A 22,837-nucleotide genomic window follows, 5' to 3' on the forward strand; every position below is an offset into this window, starting at 1 on the left:
TTAAAAACTAAATCATGCATGCATTTCCTTGATTAAATTAAAATGCTTGTCAATAAAAAAGTCTCAAGTTGAAAGTTTAGGTTCCATTTTCTAATCTACTGATAGGGGATATTTCCCTGGCATTAAAGGCATTGACCATCAAGTACTAAATGTCTTAAAATTTTTATTTGTTAGAATGTAACATGAATAATAGCTTATATTTCTACAGTGCTCTATAGTTTTAAAGGCTATTCCTTCATATTAACTATGATGAAGGTAGTACAATACAATGACAATAATAAAAGTAGAAATTTTTGTAGTACTTTAAGGTTTGCAAAGTACCTTAAAAACATCACCTCATTCCGAGTTTGAGAATGCAATTAAGTATGCATTACAGCTATTATGATTTCCTTTTTGTAGATGTGGAACCTGAAGCTCAGCAGAGCCACATACCTAGTTACAAAGAGCTGAGAGGGATTCAAACTCAAGTTTTCCCTAGTTCCAAGGGCAATACCCCTTCCACATGGCTGATCTGTATTCCAAAGTTTAAGGAAAAGGATGAGTCTTGGGCTAGGACCAAAGAAATCTTTGTTATCTAGGCCTGTCACTTCATCAGTGGAGGCAGAAAACTACTTCACAGAACCTGTTCAATAATTTGTCTTCGTGGGGGCGGCTAGGTGGTGTAGTGGATAAAGCACCGGCCCTGGAGTCAGGAGTACCTGGGTTCAAATCCGGCCTCAGACACTTAATAATTACCTAGCTGTGTGACCTTGGGCAAGCCACTTAACCCCATTTGCCCTGCAAAAACCTAAAAATAAATAAATAAACAAATAAATAAAAATAAATGAATGAATGAATGAATAAGTAAATAAATAGAGTGATTTGCCCTCTTGAGTTGGGGGAAGTGGGGGACAGAGGAGAGGAGGGCTGGCAGTCAGGGAACTTATCCAAGGTCACAATGCCATTTTGGGTTAGAAGAGGGGATTTAACATGGATATTCCTGACTTCTGGGTTGACTCTTTAGTGCTCAACTAACACAGGAAGGAACACTTTCCCTGTCTTAATCTATTTGAGTTCAGTAAACCTTCACTAAAATTTGGACTGAGTCAAAGTCTTATCTTTAATCATTCTGAGTAAAATATCAAGATTTTTAAATAACAAACATTTAAAAAATATTTCAAAGTTGACTAAAATCTTAATATGCAGTCAACAAAAAGCTCGAATGTTATTGTGAACTGTATTAATTATAAATACAATATACGTTTTTTGTAAAGGAAGCTCAAGTTTCATTCTTTTCTTTATCATTGAGGCTCTAATATGAAGATTCTGTTCAGTTCAGAGCTATAGCTAGAGGACAACTGTTGACCAAAAGAGGTAGAAGTGAGTGAAAAATACAAAAATGAACCCACCATTCTATCATGTATATTTATCCTTGCTGTTTTCCATCAGTGTGGTCTTAGACAAATTACTAAATTTCCCTGGGGTTCAGTTTCTTTATCTATTAAAAGAGGAGGTGTAATTTGATGATAAATAAGGTCTTCTCTTACCCTAAATCTGTTATGAAATTAAACATCTTTCACATTTACAAAAATCAAAGCAGGTAAACTAAGAAGAGAAACTATTGAATGGGGGAAAAGATTTGCATCAAATTTCTGATGAGAGAGAGAGAGAGAGAGAGAGAGAGAGAGAGAGAGAGAGAGAGTGTGTGTGTGTGTGTGTGTGTGTGTGTTTTCTTTTCTCTTTCCTCTTACTCTCCATGCATGAAATCAGTTTTTATCTTGAATTCCTTAATAAATCATTTCTCTATTGACAGGGCATACATAACCCCTCCAGTGACATAGATCAACACCTCTCTATCTCTCTAATATTAACATCTTCAAAAATGATATAATCAAATAAAAAATTTAGATTACTTAAGATAATATTCATCCTTCATTTTTCAAAGAGGACAAATGACATAACAAGGGTGAGGCAAGAGTTGCTTAAAGTCATCAATCTCACACAGTCTTCAAGAGTCAGGAAGTCCAGAGGCAAAACAAAAATCAAGATGACTGGCAATGGCCTCAAATGCTATGGATGACCTTGACATCTTCAATATGGAACACCAAGCTGAAGTGTTACGCAACACCTGCTTCAGTCACCTTTGTGACTATTCAAACAAACTGTTCTCATCTATCCACTCCCACAGGGTGGGACTTCATAAGCTTGAGGTAGCCACCCCCAAATCAATGATGGGTTTGAGACCCCTCAGTTACCCTCAACAGGGTTTAGGTCATCTCCCTAGAGAGTTCTACTGGAATGAGGCTGCTGCATGTATCCTACAGCATCTTGGTAAGTTAAGAAATGACATTTTTTTCAATTACACTTTAGTTTATATATAAATCATACTGTATCTATACATACGTGTGTGTGTGTGTGTGTGTGTGTGTGTGTGTCTTTACCATATAAGAACAAAAAATTCCAAGGCTCCAGTAAATTTCTAAATTACAATAAAATTCTTCTTTGTTACTTTATATATTTCAAGGTGTAATCCAGATTGCATTTTTCAATTAAAAATATTGTCTACCCCTCTAATCGCAAAGATCAGCAACATCAACCACAGTAAAACAAGATAAACCAAACCAAACCAAACCAAAAAACCATCAGCTAACTAAATCCTTGAAGAATTATTTGGCCTTAGTAGTTGATTTATCCAAATAGGGGAATCTTAAAGCCAATTTATTAAAAATTTTAATCATGTTCTAAAATGAATTACATGCATTTGTTACCTATTAAAACAAAATATACCGACAATAATGATCTTTTCCTTTGAATTCAAAGGAACTATTCTACACTGAAATAAAGATATTTCAAACCCTTATCATTACTAGTTATAAGGAATCAGGGACACAAATACTAAAAACTCACAATATATTGTTTAAATCCTATAACTGTATGTAAAGGTAGCATGTTTGTTGTTCAGTCCAGTTTGACTCTTCATGATCAACCCACCCACCCCTCACTTTGGGGGTTTCTTGGCAAAGAGCTTGAAATGGTTTGCCATTCCTTCTCTATCTCATTTTGCAGGTGAGGAAAGTGGGGAAAATAGGGTTAAATTACTTGTCCAGGGTCATATAGCTACTATGTGTCAGAGGTTAGATTTGAACTCAGGGAGAGGAATCTTGTAATTCCAGAACTCTATCCACAGCACCACCCAGCTGCCAAAGATAGCATGAAGTGATGATATTTGTCCTTTGCTGTCAAGGAAGATCATGACAACAGGGAGGTGATACCACGAGAAGCACGTGAACTGGATTTGAATGATGGGATGCTGTGCTAAATCACCAGCCTCACTTTCTTCTCTAAAGCCATCTGGGTCCAGGCCAGCTATGGATCAGGATGACTGAAGATGGCTCTGAATTAAGGCAGGCAGGGTTAAGTGATTTGCCCAAGGTCAGTAAGTGTCTGAGACTGGCCTTGAACGAGTGTCCTGATTTCTGGGCCAGCCAGCACTCTTCCCATTGTGCCATCTAGCTGCCCAGCAAGAAGCAATACCAAGTATAATCATTTGAAAAATTGTAAAGTTTTACAATAATAAGGATAGGAAATATATCTACTAAATTTCGTCTATACTCCACTTATTATTTAAACCATGCATGTTAGTTGACATATCTTCTATTGCTTTTATCAATAAAAGTCTTGGAGCGGCTAGGTGGCGCAGTAGATAGAGCACCAGCCCTGGAGTCAGGAGTACCTGATTTCAAATCTGGCCTCAGACACTTAATAATTATCTAACTGTGTGGCTTTGGGCAAGTCACTTAACCCCAACTGCCTTGCAAAAATCAAAAAAGAAAAAGTCTTTACTTGAATTTAAGTTAAGCAAAGTTGTACATATTATTGAAAAATATCTATAGTTTTGAAATATTAAAATTTCAAATCATTTACTAAAAATCACTACTGATAGGAAAAAAATTTATCACTTTTTATAAAGGTAGGTATTTTTCATTTTTAACAATATGTAATTCTTTAAATCTGATTAAATATAGTCCTTGTTTTTAAAATTTATGCAAATACAAAAATTAGGCCCCTGTATTTAGTTAGAGTAATATATCTTGACTAACCTACTTCACTTACACATGAGGAAACCAAGGTCCAGAAAGTTCCGTTTAATTCTTCAGAGTATACTGGGGGGGGGGGGGGCGGTGGGGCAGGCAAAGAAAGGATTTGATCATCATTCTAATTTCTCCAAACTACACAACACTGTCTACCATAGTGAAAAGATGTTGATAATCTATTGCTCTAATGATTATTTGTTGTAGAATAATAATATTGCTAAACATACCATTTTCTGGGGAAAGTTTATCATAAGCATCTTCATAAATATAATTTCTTCGAATTGTAACATTAATTCCATCCAGAAATGGACCATCTCCTTGTACTTCTTGTTTATCTGCATAGATTAATCTTTGAAAGATCTGACAAACAAGAAAAAAATAAAAAATACAAAATATTCCTCGGGTGAAAAAAATCAGCTAATAATTTCAAAATCAGTCCCTAATCAGATTAGGTCAATTAAATGTTTATTAGAAATAATTATCTGTATCACATTTTGATGTTAATTACCAAATCCCTTGTCAATGAATTCTTGATATATCGTATTTATCAAAGCCACTTCATAAATGAAGATGCTTATTCTTATAATCATTTATTTATACTGTCAGAGAAAACATTGTCCATATAATTTGAGTTTTTACAGTCTTTTATAACATTTATGGTAATTGGAAAAATATATAACATTTAATAGGATAAATTTTGCATTAACCTAAAATTATTTTTCCAGAGAACCCTACTCCAATTACTCATGCACATTAATAAGAATGGGAAAAAAACACATGCAAAAAAGCTAGTACAAAAGATCCAGCAGAGGGAGCTCAGAAAGTGTAGTAAATTTTGGGATTTTTTTCTTTTGTCAAATACATAAATAATAAATAGCAGTGATTCTAAAATAAACTCATTTAGGCTTTTCACTAAACAAAGTAGAACTGGGGAGGTAGGACCTCTCCAGTGGCCACTTTCTACCTAATCATAAGACAAATGACATTATGACAAATGAAATTTGGAACATTATACAGTATCAGACATTCATTCTCCTAAAAGGCTCAAAGACTACACACTATGTTGACTAAATTTATCAATGTATATTTGAAACAAGAACATTCTGTCCTAGTCCAGGTGCGGGTCTCTGCAGCAGGAGACCAGGCTGGATGCCCACCCCAACTCCCACACTTACTAGCTGTGAGCTGCAGCGCAAATTCACTTAGCCTCTGTGCTTCAGTTTCTTCATCTGTAAAATGGAGATAATACTCGCACTAACTAACTCACAGGGCTATTTGTGAGGAAAGCACTTTGCAAATCATAAGGGGGTCTATACATTTATGTTTTATTACAATGTGTCTCAACTCCTTTATGTTCATTAAAAGCAATATTTATAATGAATGTCTAATGCACAATGATCACCTTCAAAATAAGCTCTACTCGTACAAATTGCGAGGTATTATTGGAAACAACAGTTAATTCCCTTTGTAATACTACCACTGTGTTTACAGGAAGACAAGATTTTTTCAAAATTTTAATGGAAATAACTACACATTAAATTATGTGTTAATAAACAATGGATCTTTAACAGGGTTCCATGAAGTTTAAAAAAAAAGAATTTTAAAACCTTCTATGCTCTATAACCTAACATTACAAAATCAAAATAAAAGAGTCAGCCAAGGAGATGACAACCTAATAAAACTGTAATTAATATTTCCTGTTTTCTTTAAATAATAAAATTAGGAATTTGGAAAATATGATGATTAGAGATGCAAAATAAATGAAATTACCTACCTTTACTCTTTCTTCAAATGGAACCACAAAGGGCAATTCTGTGAGAATCGCAAGCTGCCTTTCCTCAGAAACTGAAAGTGGTGCTGGTTCTATACCTACTATAAAAATAAATATGTAAAGTTTGGTTATTTCATTCATAATCTCTTTTCTAGTTTTACTGTCAATTCTCTGGTTCAGCCTTTGGATTGCAATAATTCTCCCGCCCAATTTCTCTTTATGAAATTCCACATATTGCATTAAAATTCATTTTCCAAAAGTCACTATCATTACTATTTTATTATTGCCATTTCCCTACCTAAAAACTTTCATTGGTTTTCTTTTACCTATACAATTAAAATCTAAATATTCTTAGCCTGACATTAATGATCCTTTACATTTTCATTTTACCATACCTTTATTTCTCTGTTTTGTATCTTATCTGTTCTATCTAAGATTGGCTCTGATCCCATGCCTTTGCTCACATTATGTTTTCTATCCATGTCTCCTGTTCCATGTTCTCATCTATTTTTCCAATCCATTAAGAGATATCTCAAATAACAGGTGATCGAGTCCTAGAAAAGATACTAAAAGTCATCTAATCCAATTTCTTAATTTTATAGATAAGAAACTGAAGCCTAGTTTTAATTCAAATACTCTTGCTCAAAATTCAACCATGCTTTACACTATATGACACTGACTACACAGGAAGTCAATAACAAAGACTGTGACCCAAAATCCAGGATTCTACTTTTCTCTTGGCTCCTTCGTGAAACTGTCTACAGTGACAGCAGGTTTTACCAATGCTTTATTCCTCTGTACTCTAGAACTGCTGACATTAGACCAATAGCATTTACAAAATTCAGGATCTTAGAGTAAAGGCACATTTGTATTTTGAAATCAGCCAACAAATATTTATTAAGCACTTAGGACCTGTCAGGAACTGTTTTAAGGACAGAGCACAGCAAGAAAAAGGGCAAAAATATTGTCTCTGCTTTCATACACTTCACATTCTAGTGGAAACAATAACATGAAAATAACTATGTACATACAAGGGGCAGCTAGGTGGCGCAGTGGATAGAGCACCAGCCTTGGAGTCGGGACGACCTGAGTTAATTACCTAGCCGTTGTGGCCTTGGGCAAGCCACTTAACCCCATCACCTTGCAAAAAAAAACTAAAAAAACAAAAAACTATGTACATACAGAATGTATATATAAGACAAATTGGAAATAATCTCAAAGGAAAAGTTCTATCTATTCTGGAAAATGTTGTAATTCTACACAATGCAATTGTAAATCATTCCCTAGAAATGATGGATTAAGTTCCAATGCTTTTTTTTTTGGTTTTTGCAAGGCAAATTGTTTAAGTGGCCTGCCCAAGGCCACACGGCTAGGTAATTATTAAGTGTCTGAGGCCGGATTTGAACCCAGGTACTCCTGACTCCAGGTCCGGTGCTTTATCCACTGTGCCACCTAGCCGCCACCTAGCCACCCCCTCCAATGCCTTTCTTACAGAAATGAAATTATATTTACTCCATCAGAACTTATTCAGGACTCTGTCTCAGGTATTATTCTAAGTATGAGGATACAGATGCAAAAATGAAATAGCTCCTGTCCTAAAGAAGCTTACATGATAATAGAAAAAATTATTCATATACAAAGAAGACAAAATGTATACGAGGTAGTTTGAGGGTAGAGGTGCTAGTAGTTGAATTACCAAAGTTCTCATATACCAGGTGGTATTTGAACTAAGAAGTGAAGAACAGACCACTCCTAGAAATGCTGTTTTTTGTTCCTCTTATTTTTTTCACTACTTCCTTGAAGATTTGAAAACACTCAATTCTTCTAAATTATTTTTTCTTAGTTTGATTTTAAGACTACTAAAGCTATGATAATTCTGGCAGTAATAAACATTATTATAATGCTCTGATACAATTCATGAGCAATGAATATCTTTTCCAGTGATCTAATTCTTCCTTTATTATTGTACTTGTAAAAGTTTTAAGAAGTTTTGGTTAACTCATAGACTTTCTTCTTTGTTTCTCCTATTACTATGAAAAAAGCTGACAATTTTTATCATTTTTATGCTGTTATTTACTGAAGCTACTAATTATCTTAATTATTTTCTCTATTGTTGGTTCTCTAAAGTTTTCAAGTATCTGTTAATGAATATATTTTCCCCTCTTTTGCAAATGTCTAAAGACTTTGTTTCTTCCTTTTGTCTTACTGAGTTAACTAATATTTTTACAAGCATGTTAAATAAAAGAGTGGGGACAGCCTTGCTTTACCACTAAATGTAAAGGGAAAGTTTCTAGTGTTTTCTCCGTTGTCATTTAACTGTTAAAAAATACATTATTATTATTATTATTATTATTATTATTATTATTATTATTATTTTAGGTTTTTAGGTTTTTGTGGCCTTTTTCCAAGGCCACACAGCTAGGTAATTATTAACTGTCTGAGTCCTGATTTGAACTCAAGTACTCCTGACTCCAGGGCCAGTGCTCTATCCACTGTGCCACCTAGCTGCCCCCTAAAAAAAACTTTTTTAAACAAAGAAATTGACCTTTTTTTAAACATAACATGTTTCTGACAATTAAGTCAGGGAATGCTGTAGTTTTAAAACAAGTGAAGTTGAAGAACAACCAAAGGGCAATGAAAAGGCTCATGGCAGATACTGCACAAGCTTCAATACATTAAAGAAAGAATTATGCAGACATGTAAACTAGAGGTGTCATTATTTGACACTTGAATAGAATTATTAGCAAAACTTCCTAATGCATTGGACACAGATTGAAATGTAACTGGAAAATATTTAACAAAATAAATAAAAATATACAACAAAAATGATGTTAATTTGTGGTTTTCTAAGACAATATACAGTTGCAGGAATCCTTTCCTGTTTGAGACTACTAATGTAAAGGATGTTCTTAGAGATCAATCACATATTACAAGAGGGTTATCCAAAAAGAAGTTGGAAAGACTGTATGCTCTATTATTATCTTTGCTATGAGAAGAGAATTCAAGGAGAATCAATTCAAGATGATTTTATAGACAGACATAGTTGTCTATAGTTGAGAGAATGAGAGTAGTAGTGCTACCATGGGGGGGGGGGGGTTGCAAGGCAATGGGGTTAAGCAACTTGCCCAAGGTCATACAAGCTAAGTAAGTATTAAGTGTCTGAGTCTGGATTGGAACTCAGGTCCTCCTGACTCCAGGGCCAGCACTCTATCCACAGAACTACCAAACTGGCCTAGTGCTACCATTTAAAAATAGCATCTACAATATGCCAGCCTGTGCAAATATTGTTTCATTTGAGACAATAGCCTAAGAGGTGCTATTATTATTATCCTCATTTTTTTTCACAGTTGAAGAAACTGAGACAGAGGATAAGTGACTTGTCCAGAATCACAGAGCTAGTTAGTATCTGAGGTTGGATTTGAACTCAGGTCTTTCTGAATCTAGTGCTCTTTCCACCACTCCACCTACCTACCCAGAATGCAATCTTATAACTGGGAGGACCATTCATATCAATGAGATCAGATACACTAGAGTACTGTTTACAAGGCTGCCAATCTCATACCACAATAACCTAAGCAAACTTGATGGGTTGCCTAATAATCAGTGAAGAAAAGTTTAGTGGATATAAAAAGGCTGAAGCATATTTCCAAAGAAAATATGCCCAGAGAAAGTGGTTTAGAAGCTATGACCCAGGAAATGCAGTCCAATCAAACCACAAGAACAAGAAACAACAGCTGGGACAATGGATGCCACACCCACAGAATTCTTTCTCCATCCTGGGTGAATTTGGTATGGAGGATTCATGAAAGAAGAAGGGATCCTATTTTTACAGGAGAAAAATCAACAGAACTAGGATAAGAATATAAAGCATCAAATGAGAAAAAAAAAATCTCTGCACTAAATATCTCTGATTGGAATCTAACGACGCACCAGGAGGCCTTAGAGGGCGATGATGATTCCCATCCTGTGTAATGGAAGAGGACTACGTTATCACAGAGATCATGACATGATCTGAAGACTCTCTTGATTACAGTGAGTTAAATGTTGTCTTTTTCAGAACCGCTTCACCCATGGCCTGCTCAGACAGGAAACAGGGCTCCTGGTGGAGGTCTGGATACTGGAGGAGATCTGGGCCTTGTCAAGATGGTTTCGCTCCCATATCAGCAAGGCACCGTGGCTTCCGGCATGCCAGGCAGAGGGCTAGAATGTGATTTTTCTGTTGTTATCTTGTGATGCACTGGAATCCACAGACTCTGGTCTCCTGGAAGCTGCCTGGCGGGGTGGGAATGATGCAACCAGAACTATGAGGATATCTGGTTGTCTCTGAACCTCCAACTTTCATTCTTGAGGAATGAAAACATTCTTGGCAAATGCTTTCACTCTGATTCATCTTGCGCTGGTCCAAGTATTTCACCTCTAGAGGCATAATACAAATGCCCCAGGTCATCCTTTTAATCACGGCCCCAGTTCTGAAAATCAACAAAACAAATCCAGGGTTCTATTCCATTATTCCTAGAATGGGGTATTCAGACAACTTGGGCCTGTTTTGAACATTCTAGCTTTTTCAAAGTAAATTTAATAACTGTGACCTTGGACAAGTCAATCAATTCTGTTTGTCTCAGTTTCCTCATCTGTAAAATGAACTAAAGAAGAAAATGACAAACCACACCAATATCTTCAACAAGAAACCTCCAAATGGGATGAAGCCAGATAATGATTGAACAACAAATAAGCAGCTGATACCCAAGATAAATAGGGAATTAACAAAACTATAGAAGAAAAAAATTTATTTTCTACCATATAAATAGCAAATGGATAGTTTTCAAAAGAAAAATTGCCAACTATTAACAATCATACGAAAGCATGTCAAATCAGTAAAAAATATGAAAAATGAAACTAAAGAACTCTAAGGTTTTACTTTATACCAACAAAAAACAGTATGTGACATATTTACATAAACATGCACACTAAATCACTGTTGGTGGAGCCATGAATTAATAAGTACATTCTGGAAACTAATTTGAAATGTTTGGAGTTTTTTAAAGTGACTGATTAAAATACCTACATGATTTGTTGAGAGACACCACTGTTAGGCTTATACTTTAGAGCAGGGCTGTCCTGCTTTAAAATTTTTTATTGCAACAAGAGACAATATATTTTGATTTGTCATTTTAGTGAGAGCTCTGTGGAACCTCGGCTTTGTTTACTAAAGAATTTAGTAAACCCATGGGAAGCCACATCAAATTTCACTGCAGGTGAAATTGGAGAAAGAAAATATTCAGTATGTAAATAGTTGGAGCAACAGTTTTTTATAATAGAATATAAATATAGAAGTTGATTTCTATCGTTTGGGTAAATTAAGCAATTACACTATGCATATATAATTCAATTATCACTATGCTGAAGGAAATAATGAATATAAAGAATTCACAGATGTACTGGAAGACCTCTGTCATCTAGGAGTGCATTTGAATCAGCTCAAAGGGACTGTAAAATTTTCTGTGTGAGCATTTACACCTTGGAAGTTCACAAGTGCTTTCAGGCTTTGATTTATTGTTTTGCCTGAAAAAAATTAAATTAAAATGAATTAATGTAAAATGCCTGATCCAAGGTAGCTACCTTGTAATTCAGTAATTCTTTAGCTAAAGCTAATGAGCAATATCAGCAGACTGGGTCAGAAGTGATACTGATGAGAAAATTATTCACAGCAAATTAAGGAGTTTTTTTCTTCTCGAGATTTAAGAAATTGAGAGAGAAACTGGAAATAATGCAGATTAGATTTTAAAAATGTGTAATACAAACATTTCCACCACCACTACCCCCTCCCAGTTGTTAAACATTTACACTCACACCACTAGTGGATAAAGTGTCAGACTTGGAGTCAGGAAGACTCATCTTTCCAAGTTAAAATCTGGCCTCAGACACTTTATTAGCTGTATTACCCCAGACAAATCCTTAACCCTGTTTGCCTCAGTTTTCTCATTCCTAAAATAAGTGGAAAAGGAAATGGCAAACTGCTTTAGTTATCTTACCAAGAAAACACCAAATGGGCTCACAAAAAGTTGCAAACGACTTAAAATAATCTAAATCAAATGAGCACAACAAAACACTGTGTGATTATAGTGGTCAAACTCTTGGTCCAAGAAGAGCTGAGAAAAATATAAGTTCCACCCTCTTCTTTGAGGAGGTAGGCAAATAGGAATATAGAATATTGCATATACTTTTAGATATGGTTCATATTTTAGTTTTTGATCAGTTGTTTTTTTATTTGCTCCTTCTTTGATACTAAGAATGGCTAAGTAGTTAGGGAAATAGTAAAAGTCAATAAGAAAGTAAAAGATTAATAAAAGGCATATTGAAATAAATAATGCTATAATTTTTAATTTTCTAAAACTAATACCTATTAATTCTATCATGTTATATAACAATCTGGCATGTCATAATCTAAAAGATTTTTTGAATTGATGATTGTATTTAAAATTTCAGTATTTAATCCTTTCAAAATACTGAATAATTCAAGCATGTTTTAACTATAAATTTATTGTATTTGGCAAATACTTTTAATTGAATTCAATCTAGATTATGATACAAGTTTGTTTTGGGGGGCTTTTTTTTTAGGTTTTTGCAAGGCAAATGGGGTTAAGTGGCTTGCCCAAGGCCACACAGCTAGGTAAGTGTCTTAGACCAGATTTGAACCCAGGTACTCCTGACTCCAGGGCCGGTGTCTTATCCACTGCGCCACCTAGCTGCCCCTATGTTTTTTAAATAGAAAATAGATATACTTTAAAGATCAATATCAACTACTAGTATTCAATTATACTTGTCAATCTTATCTATATTTCTTCAGCAAGATTTCCATCTTTAAAGAGAATATGAGTCAGTCATCAATTCATAGCTATTTAAAATTTTAGGTTTTGGCCTTTAAGTGAAAGACTGCATATAGCCACACATGTTTCACTGAAACTTTTATTATATGATTAGATTAATCCTATCTTGTCATGTAAGACTAAACAAATCATACTGAATTAACAACTTACTTTTAAAATTAATTTTGTGGAACTGAGAAGGATTAGAATGATATCCCTGGAGGCTGAAATCTTTTAGCTTCAGAATTAGGTGCAGGCCATAACACAGCATCTTATTAACACATAAATAAGATACTCAAGACCAGAGAAAAACCACTGGAGTAAAAGAACAAGCTAAGACTTGGTGGTCATTCATTCCTGGACCTTTCAATTCAATATATATTTATTTCCACTAAGACTGAATGTCTACTAAGTAATACCAAACTATATTTCCTTTCTTGCATTTATAAAATGGGTTCATTTAAATATCTGCAGCAGTATATGGACTCAGATCAGACCAAATGAAGAAACTATTCACAAATTTTTGAAAAAAAGAGACAAAGGGAATCATACACTTAAGTTGTAATTTTTAACTCTCATGTGGTTAAAGTTTTTTACAAAAGAAAAAACTGTTCTAAGAGGTTCCCTGCCAGAGGTTACACAGATAGTGCCATGCCAGAGGTTACACAGTTAGTGACACTAGAATCCAGTCTTATATCTGCAGAACATCTGTTTCCATAAGAGAAAGGATAAAGCCTAAAATGTAAAAGTTTTAATATATTCTCTCACAAGAGAAGAAAAGAATAGACACAGTGGTATATAATATGAATAATAAGATTTTTATTTTAATATGAATAATTTGTTTCAAAAAGCAAGAATAACTCTTTTACTTTATCATTAACCCAGCTAACCTATTATTCATCATAACTAAATCTATTACTTTTCAAATTTTAACAAGATAACTAAAGGGCCAAAATTACTCTACAAATCTAGTACAAGAAAACAAAAGATATGTTTTTTATAAAAAAGAGACTTATTGTTTTTCAAATATTATTATGGCGAATTGATCAAATCCCGAAATGATGAATATGTATTCAATTTAAAGGTACATGCTACTTTTTAAAATATGAAACTTAAAAAATAACCTAATGAATTACTATATACCTTGGATAAAATATTTTACATTAATTTTTTTTTCAATTCAACAAGAAATTGCGAATACTTATTGTATCAGGCAAAGTAATAGGTACTGGAAATATAAAACCAAAAATAGTCCCTAACATTTAACATAGTTAAGCAAATACTAAAAAAGAGGAACAAGGACTGGATCTTTAATATCCATGGCATAGGAGAACTCCCCAAAGAGAAAACCGTATCTCGATCCACCCAAGTCAACATCTTCTCTCCAATTTTTATCCTCCTTTAGCGTGTTTTCTAGAGGACTGAGAGGTTAAACAGCTTGCTCAGGGTCAGTCAGTATTTGTCAGGGGCTTGAAATCTTTGATGTCCTTTAAATTGCTACTTTTGCAAATTATAAGGAAATTTCATCTCATATTATGAAAAACTCTGAGATTAAAGTAATTCCTGATCATTACTATTACAACAGTAGGAAAAAAAGGAAACCATAACATCATGGGGCAGCAAGATAGCACAGTGGACAGAGTAGTAGTGAACCTGGAATCAGGACGACTCATCCTTGAACTAAAGCTGAGCTCAACTCTGATTTTACACACTTACTAGCTATGTGATCTTGGACAAGTCATTGAACCCTGTTGGTCTCAGTTTCTTCATCTGTAAAATGAGCTGGACAAGGAAATGGGAAACCACTCCAGAATTTTTGTCAAGAAAATCCCAAATAGGGTCTTGAAGAGTCAACAACAACAAAATAAATACTGTTCAGAAGTGTTCATGTGAAACAGGAAGCAAAACATACTGTCACCTGAACACTAAGGAGATGAGGAGAGAATTATAAATCTAAAATTAAAATATTTGGAAGATAAATAATCTAAGGGCTATTTGTCTAAAAAATTTTAATCATATTAGATTTTAAAGCCAATTTTGTTCTCTTTTCCTTTTCTTTGGATCAGATCTAAGATTTTTACCTCTATGGAGAATATTCTTTTATGGAAACTCCCTTATTCAACATGATTTCAGTGATTTTCTGTATATCAGCAAGATGTTAACCTATTGGGGCGGCTAGGTGGCGCAGTGGATAGAGCACTGGCCCTGGAATCAGAAGTACTTGAATTCAAATGCTGCCTCAGACACTTAATAATTACCTAGCTGTGTGGCCTTGGGCAAGCCACTTAACCCCATTGCCTTGCGCCAAAAAAAAAAAAAAAAAAAGTTTTAACCTATTTATCCATGGTCACAAAGCTTGTAGAGATAAAGGGAACGACTTGAACCCAGGTCTTCCTGACACTAGTGGTAGCTCTTTAGCTATTATTCCATGTTTGCTATCTATTAAAGGATTAATATCAATTAGTAGTCTTTCCAGTCATTAAGACTCACTTATTATCTATAGTTGAAGTGTTATAGGCTACATGATAAAAATGGCCAGGATACAGTAAGTCTCCAGACCCTTAAAAATCTAGTAGCACAAGATATTAGAGCATCTTCTATGTATCACAGTATATGGAGTAGGAAAACTTAAGATCCATGCTATTGTTCTATTAGAAACCAGGAGGGATGGGAATTCAGAGAAGCCTGGAGGGATTTGCATGAACTGATGCTGCAGATGAGCAGAACAAGGAGAACATTGTACACTATAGAAGCAACATGCTCAACCTTAATGGACTTGTTCATTTCATAAGTGCACCAATCAGGGACAATTTTAGGATATCAAAGAATTGCGGAGTTTGAACAAAGACCGAAGACCATTACCTTTAATTTAAAACAAAACAACTTATCTTATGTAATCTTGCTATCTCTTATTTTTTTTCCCTTAAGTATATGATTTTTCTCTCAACACATTCAATTTAGATCACTGTATAGCATGGAAACAATGTAAAGACTAACAGACTGCCTTCTGTGGAGGATAAGGGGAGGGAAGTGAGATTAGGGGGAAAATTGCAAAATCCAAAAATAAATAAATTATATAAATTTATTTTAAGCATAAAAAAAAAGGAAGACTTAAGTTTCAACCTGGCTTCAGATACTTATTGTCTATGTGACTCTAAGCAACTCACTTTAACTCTGTTTGCCTCAGTTTTCCCATCTGTAAAATGAACTATAGAAGGAAATGGCAAACTACTTAGATATATATTTGCCAGGAAAATCCCAAGAGGTCATGACTGAATGACTAAACGACAACAACAAAAGATAAAAGACTCAAAACCTGTTTTGAGTCCTGAAGAACTAAGTATTGATAGGATATAGAGTCAGGGAAGCAAAAGACATGAAAAATTATTTATCATTCTAAGGGTACCTAATAGTACTTTTTTACTTCATTTTGCTTTTTTAAATTTTTTAAAATTTATTTAAGGCAATGGGGTTAAGTGACTTGCCCCAGGTCATACAGCTAGGCAATTATTAAATGTCTGAGACCGGATTTGAACTCAGGTACTCCTGATTTCAGGATTGGACCGAATAGTGCTTTGAGATATGCACTTTGAACATGGCAATAATACAGCAGGTAACAAAAGCAAGATAAGAAAAAATGAACCCATATTTGAACTCACCATCCAGAGTAGATTGCAATGGACCAATTCTTCCCATTCTTCGGACTCTCCATACATGTCTAGCTGATGGCACATAGAGCTGTGTGACCTATGTAAAGATCAAACTTTGTTAATGAGGTCATGTACTAAATCAGAAACTTTACATTTATAGTTTCTAAGCTGAAACAAGATAGAGAATTTCTAAATTATTACAAATTCTCTCCCATTCTTATATCACAAATATTTTTCTTCAAATTTTTCTCTAGATCTTTTACACACACACTCTAGTTTAAATAATCTTTCAAAATAAATGGAAAACTACAACTTAGGGGTACAGTGATCAGAAAGGAATAAATTAAGTAACTAAATTAAGGATTAATGGGCCTCCAGGCAGGATGACTGCAAGTATGGCAACTGATCAAACAGTTACAAAAGAATGTAATTTTTTTCAATTTCTCATTAGTTGAATCATGTACAAATGTTCTGTTGATGATAGAAAGTTCAAGTCCATAGCAAAATCTTGAAAGATAAATAGCTCTCTTCATAATGTATTAATGATTTTATGAATTCTTATTATGAATAATTATTTTTAAAATTTGATAAATAATCTTTTTTTTTCTAAAAGTGATTTTTTGAGACTAAAGCCTTCTGCTTTGATTGGGGGTCTTAAGACATTTGTATTTCTTAGAGGTGACTTCTAAGGAAGTCATATAAAACCATAAAAATCCAAATATACCTATCAATTTCAAATAGTCAAATATTTTAACCTCTTGCTTGGCAAACAAAAAATTTGTATATGACTATTTCTCATTAATAAACACACACATGCAACTGTTTAAGGAAATGATATTTTATATGATTTTCCACAGATGTCTTTTTCAGTGAAGTATTATAGAATAAATGTGACTGAAAAAGGATATCCCCCATGCCATCAAGTCTTCATTAAATCAGAAGTGGGGTCACATAGATTCCTCCCTGAATAAGACTACATGACATAGATATGCAGGTTTTATTCAACTGCCCAAGGAAAAGGTCTGATTTCAATTAACACTGTAACAGGAATTGGCAGAAGATAACAAAGAGGAGACATGTTTAAGGGAAAATGAAGTACTATGAAAGAGAATACAGGCATTGTGGTCTGGCTCCAAAGTTAATTTGAACTGCTTTAATTAGCAGTTCAGTCTAGGCCTAGTTGGCTTTACCACTCCCATTTCCCAGAATGGCACCTACCTATATCTGCCAATGGTTTTCAAAGTTTGTGCTACAGTCTAACACCCACTCTGTTTTCAAGATCCATACTGTGGAATTATGTTACAAGTGATGCAGTCTTTTAATAAGGTTCTTCTAGTATTTCTAGTATTAAACTGCCATGAATAGATTACAAGATAATGCTACCTTATACTGAATCCCTTGTACCATCTTGTTCTCTAGACGTTTCTATTATTTACATCTTTTCTCCAGCAAAAGACTGTAACTTTCTTGACGGCAGGGAACATGTCCTCTACTTCTTTTGTGTTCCCCCCAGCACCCAGCACAGGGCTAGGGACATAGTACAAGCTCAATAAGTATTGGCTGACTGACTATTCCACAGTAGTACAGTGGGCATTCTTAAAGTGAGGCAGAAGAAAGTTGGGTGAGTATGCACACCTCCTTCCATGTATGGATTTCATCACCATCATCAAAAACAAACATTTATTGAGAAGCTACTAAGTGTACTGTCTACGACAGTGTCATACTATAAACAGTTTTAGTGCGTATTTCTTTTGAAACACTTTCATTAGTAAAGGACTCCTTAAGGAATTTTAAAGAGCCCTACTGTTAGAAATGAACACACAGAAATTAGCAAAGGGGCTATAAAATTCAACCAATCAAGATTCAATTCATATAGGGGTATTCAATTTGGAAGAATTATAATACAGCTATCACAGGTCCTTTTCTAATTTCAGTTTCAGTGATTTTCCTAAGAATAAGGACTAATCCTGACTTCAAGCTGTTAGTTCAGCCTCCTTATCCGTGGAAAAATTATTTCTATCCAAAAAATAATGATTAGGTTCCAATGGAATTTTACATTAAATATAGTAATTCAAACTTAACACCTCATTACAGAACAACAGAAAGGAGATTTAATTATGTTAATTCTGACAATATATATTTTTGCCTTCTACTATTTGAACTTATAAAGTTTTAGTCATTAACACAGAAAATCAATAAATTAAAAAGCAAAACCCAATTCTCAACAATTAATGAAATTTTTATGAAAAGACCATTTTTTAAAAGAAACCTTAACAGGGAGGGTTTTATGCAAAAGATTACAAAAAACATTTCACAAATACCTTATCTGCTTTAATATTCTCTTGTTCTGACAGCCAGTGATTTGGTGGACAAAAATTTCGTCTTGTGTCTCTGGACTTCAACATTTTTACTAGATTGGTGATAACCTAGGTAAGCAAAATAAATCTATTCAATATAAACAAGTAGTTATAAACCACCACCAGAATCAGTTTTTCTAAAAGTGCTTCCTTTCTCAAATCACAGCACTGTATCTTACACACAAAGCAATTATCTCCTAGAGAAAAGGAGCCAAAATTAACAGAAGTAGCAGCAAATAACTTTTTCAAGACAACAATTTACAAAAACTCTTAAGACATTTCTTTTTCTTCTTTAGATTTTTTTGCAAGGCAATGGAGTGGCTTGTCCAAGGCCACAAAAGCTAGGTAATAATTACACTTAATAAACTGTCTGAGGCCACACTTGAACTCAGGTCCTCCTGACTCCAGGGCTGGTGCTCTATCCACTGTGCCACCTAGCCATCCCTATAAGAGATTTCTTTACTAAATTTTAAAATAGAAATATATTAGCTTATTAAATATTGCCTAATCTACAGTTACAAGGAGAGAAGTATACCTTTTTTCTCTTACCAATCAATGTAACTGAAAAAGCATCTATCATTTTTCTGATTAAACTAACAAAAATAATGACTTTTATTCCATTTGCACATATCTTCAATTGTCTACACTGAAGAAACTAGATTCACATTTTTATAGCATTATCTCCCCAAAATAGACATTAATTCTCACTATATTGTATATATAAAACATCTTGCTTTAGTCAAGTCTTACTCAACTATATCACTTCCATGCTTTTGTTCACTTTTATTTGATTTATTTAGGTTTCATACTCAGTCTTGTTCAAGATTTATCTCTCTGGATATTTAACTGTTCTCATTTGTGTGTGTGTGTGTGTGTGTGTGTGTGTTACTTTAATACATATATATTATAGTTGTAATATATACATATATGTGCATGTGCATATGTATGTGGGTATTTGAAATGATAACAAAGTCTTATCAGAACCTAATGGGCACCAAGTAAATAATTTAATAATCAGAGCAAAATTGTATATTGAATGAACTGAACTTTTCCAACATAAAATCTAATAATGATTTTTTAAAAAAGAACTAATCTTTTGGCATGGGCAAATATAATTAATAGAAAAATCTTAAGTTTTAAATGTATACCCTTTATATTCAGGATCTACCAATTCTTCAGGATAAGAGTTAAAGTAAACACACACTGGCATTCTTCAAAAAAAGAAATCAAACAAATAGGCATGCTTGGGAATGGGATGCCTTTAACTAAATAAAATAACATTTATCTTAATTTTCTTTTAAATTTTATACTTTTGCATCTTTAAAGCAGGGCTCTCAACCTTCTTTTTATATCATGTATTCCTTTGGCAGTCTGTTAAGTCTATATAGAATCTTCAGAATGTTTTTAAATGCATGAAATATTTAGAAATCCATGTGGTTACAAAGAAAACCAATTAAATCATCATCATCATCATCATCATCATCATCACAAAATTTTCAAAATAAGGAACATACTATCTGCAGAACCTAGGCAAGACACTAATTTATGTCCCAATTAAACCTCTAAGACTAGAAGTGGCACTACAGGTGCTGATCTACATTGGTTGAGTGAATTTCCCCAAGGAGGTACTACCTATACCAAGCGAACCACAAGCTAGTTTGGGGGGGGGGGTGTAGTTGTTAAGGTATAAATCTAGAATATGATTGGGAACCCGAGTCTCCTAAAGAAATAGTAGAATGCTTCTCTTCACCCCATCTAATGAATGAAAATAAAGGGAAATATAGGTTCCTGAAATATAAGGACAACTCTGGTGATCATTCCTATGAAGTGAGAACTTGTACATTTTTCCATGAAATCGGAGTTTGTAATTCTATGAGTAAATGCTCAGCAAGCTAAATAAATCTTTAGCCAGTAGCTCCTACAATTTTAGAAGTTAGTATTATGTACATATATATGTATATATGTACACATACATACATACATACATACTATATATAAAATTACATCATGCAATAAAGCTGTCCTTCATGAATATTTTTAGATGTGACTTTTTTCTTTTGCTCTCATGATCAAAGAATAGACATCTAAAGCTTGTCACTTTAAAAATTTATGCCACTTATCTTGCCAAAACAGTAGAGTGTATGAATCAATCAGTCTAAATAGCTAAACTCTAAAAACTGTTTTTGTTAACAAATAAACAATATTAACTTGTTATATGAAGGAAAACATGTTTTTTCCTTACTTCAAAACAAATAATATTAATATTTTAAAAGAAATTCTAGTTTTAAAATGGGTAGAGATATAATTCATGTAATGGAAAATTATATATTAAACTCAGCACTATATTCTAAACAAACACTAGTGCTATAAACAAAAATCTAAACATTCCTAGCTCACAACAAACTCACATTCTAACTACGGAGATAACATATAAGGAGGATTAGTTTCAAGACAAAGAAAAGGAAAAAAAAACCAAACTGCCTGGTCACTGGACCTTTGGGAATCAAATGATAGAACAAAAGAACCTTAACCTATGGCCTTTGAGATGGGGCAGCAACCCATTAACTAGAGTACAGCAAGTCTCCAGGTGAGGAATGTGAAGGAAGAAAAGAGTCAGAAAATAGCCTGAAGGAGGTAGCCCATGTCTAGCAGAACTGGTTAAGAGATTATGTACCTACACATTTATGCATCTGTCTCTCTCTCTGCCACACACACACACACACACACACACACACACACACACACACTCACTTCCTATTCATAAGTTTCAAAAGGAACAAGGATATACACAGCTTCTCAAAGTATAGATGATTGGAGTTCTGGTAGTTATTAGAAAATGGAAAGATTTTTAGCATGGTCTATGTGTTTAGGTAAGCTCATCTGATGGAATTTTGGAAAGGCAATTAGGAATTGAATCTGTTTACCAATGTATGGAAAGGTTTAAATTTATGGCAATGGATGAAGTACCTTTTATCAATATAAATCATAATTATTTTGGAATAGTGAAGTATATATGTCTGTAGTTACATGCTTATTCCACATAAATCATTAACACTTATATGCAGACACTATTTATATAGGTTCTGGTAAGATTCCTTACAAAGCAGTTCTAGAAAACACAACAGAAAAAACATTGGGAAGATTTCAAACTACTGATGTATTTTTTTAAAAAATCTTTTTTATTATATAGCTTTTATTTTATCTTTTATTTCCAAATATATCTCTCCTCTCTCCCTTCCCCTCCCCAGTAAGTCATCCACAGTAACAAATATTTTTAAGAGAAAAAAACAGCAGTACAACAAAAGCAAAGAACTTATCAATAGTATCTAAAAATATGAAATATTAGATGAAATATCTATAATCCAGCATGTAAAGAAAAGGTATTTTTTCTTAAATGAGGCTATGATTTTTTCAGAAACAAATACACTAAAAGAAATGGATCTTTTTTTCTTCTTTTGGTTTACATTGTTGTAGTCATTGTACACACTATTTTCTTAGTTCTGCAAATATTGTAAAATTAGTTTTTTAACATAAATTATGAATAGAACAATTCTTGTTTTAGATTAAATTCTTTGCTGTATCATATTCTTGTTGTATATTAATATGAAGTTAAATTAAAATATGATCATCTTAGCTTTAAAGAATTGTTATTCACTGGGAAGACTGCTTCAATTCCAAACATCTGTTTATATTCTTTCACACCCTCTAGTATAAGATAATAATAATAAAAAAAAAAAATCTAATTCTTTGGCAGCAATCCTAAGGACTCAAAAAAAGTCATTATTTTTCCTACCTAAAAGAGCAAAAAGAATTGAGGAAGAAATTATGTGGGAGGAAAATGTCGTTAGAGTACTTTCAGGGAAATAAGGCAGAAAAAGAGAGAAAGGCGAAGCTACAAGAAAAAAAATTATTAAAACTAAGTTTAATAACAAAAACCAAACCAATTCTGGGTTGACATAACCTATAAGAATTTTACAAAGAAAGTCATAGAGATGTCATGTGTTATATATTCTCTAAGAAAAATACTTTCTTTTAGCTAAACATTTTGTCCTTTATCTTTGAGATCTTATGTAGAATAACTACAACTACAAGACAAAATATACATAAAAGGAGTAAAATT

The 22,837-nt window shown here is 33.6% G+C and overlaps 1 protein-coding gene across 4 annotated transcripts in view; it reads right to left on the minus strand.

The window, feature by feature from the left end:
• UBE3C (ubiquitin protein ligase E3C) overlaps positions 1 to 22,837 on the minus strand; it is a 122,789-nt gene that overhangs the window by 48,857 nt on the left and 51,095 nt on the right. For 3 of the 4 annotated variants that reach the window (XM_074193266.1, XM_074193264.1, XM_074193267.1), the window contains exons 14-17: positions 18,682 to 18,786; positions 16,370 to 16,457; positions 5,848 to 5,945; positions 4,301 to 4,433 (exon numbers count right to left, since the gene is read on the minus strand). In XM_074193266.1, the coding sequence (XP_074049367.1) occupies positions 4,301 to 4,433; positions 5,848 to 5,945; positions 16,370 to 16,457; positions 18,682 to 18,786 (424 nt within the window). The remainder of the gene's footprint in view (positions 1 to 4,300; positions 4,434 to 5,847; positions 5,946 to 16,369; positions 16,458 to 18,681; positions 18,787 to 22,837) is intronic. The other variant, XM_074193265.1, reaches the window with a different exon arrangement.

The sequence above is a fragment of the Macrotis lagotis genome, chromosome 7 (assembly GCF_037893015.1).
Source record: "Macrotis lagotis isolate mMagLag1 chromosome 7, bilby.v1.9.chrom.fasta, whole genome shotgun sequence".
NCBI classification, from domain to species: Eukaryota; Metazoa; Chordata; class Mammalia; order Peramelemorphia; family Peramelidae; genus Macrotis; species Macrotis lagotis.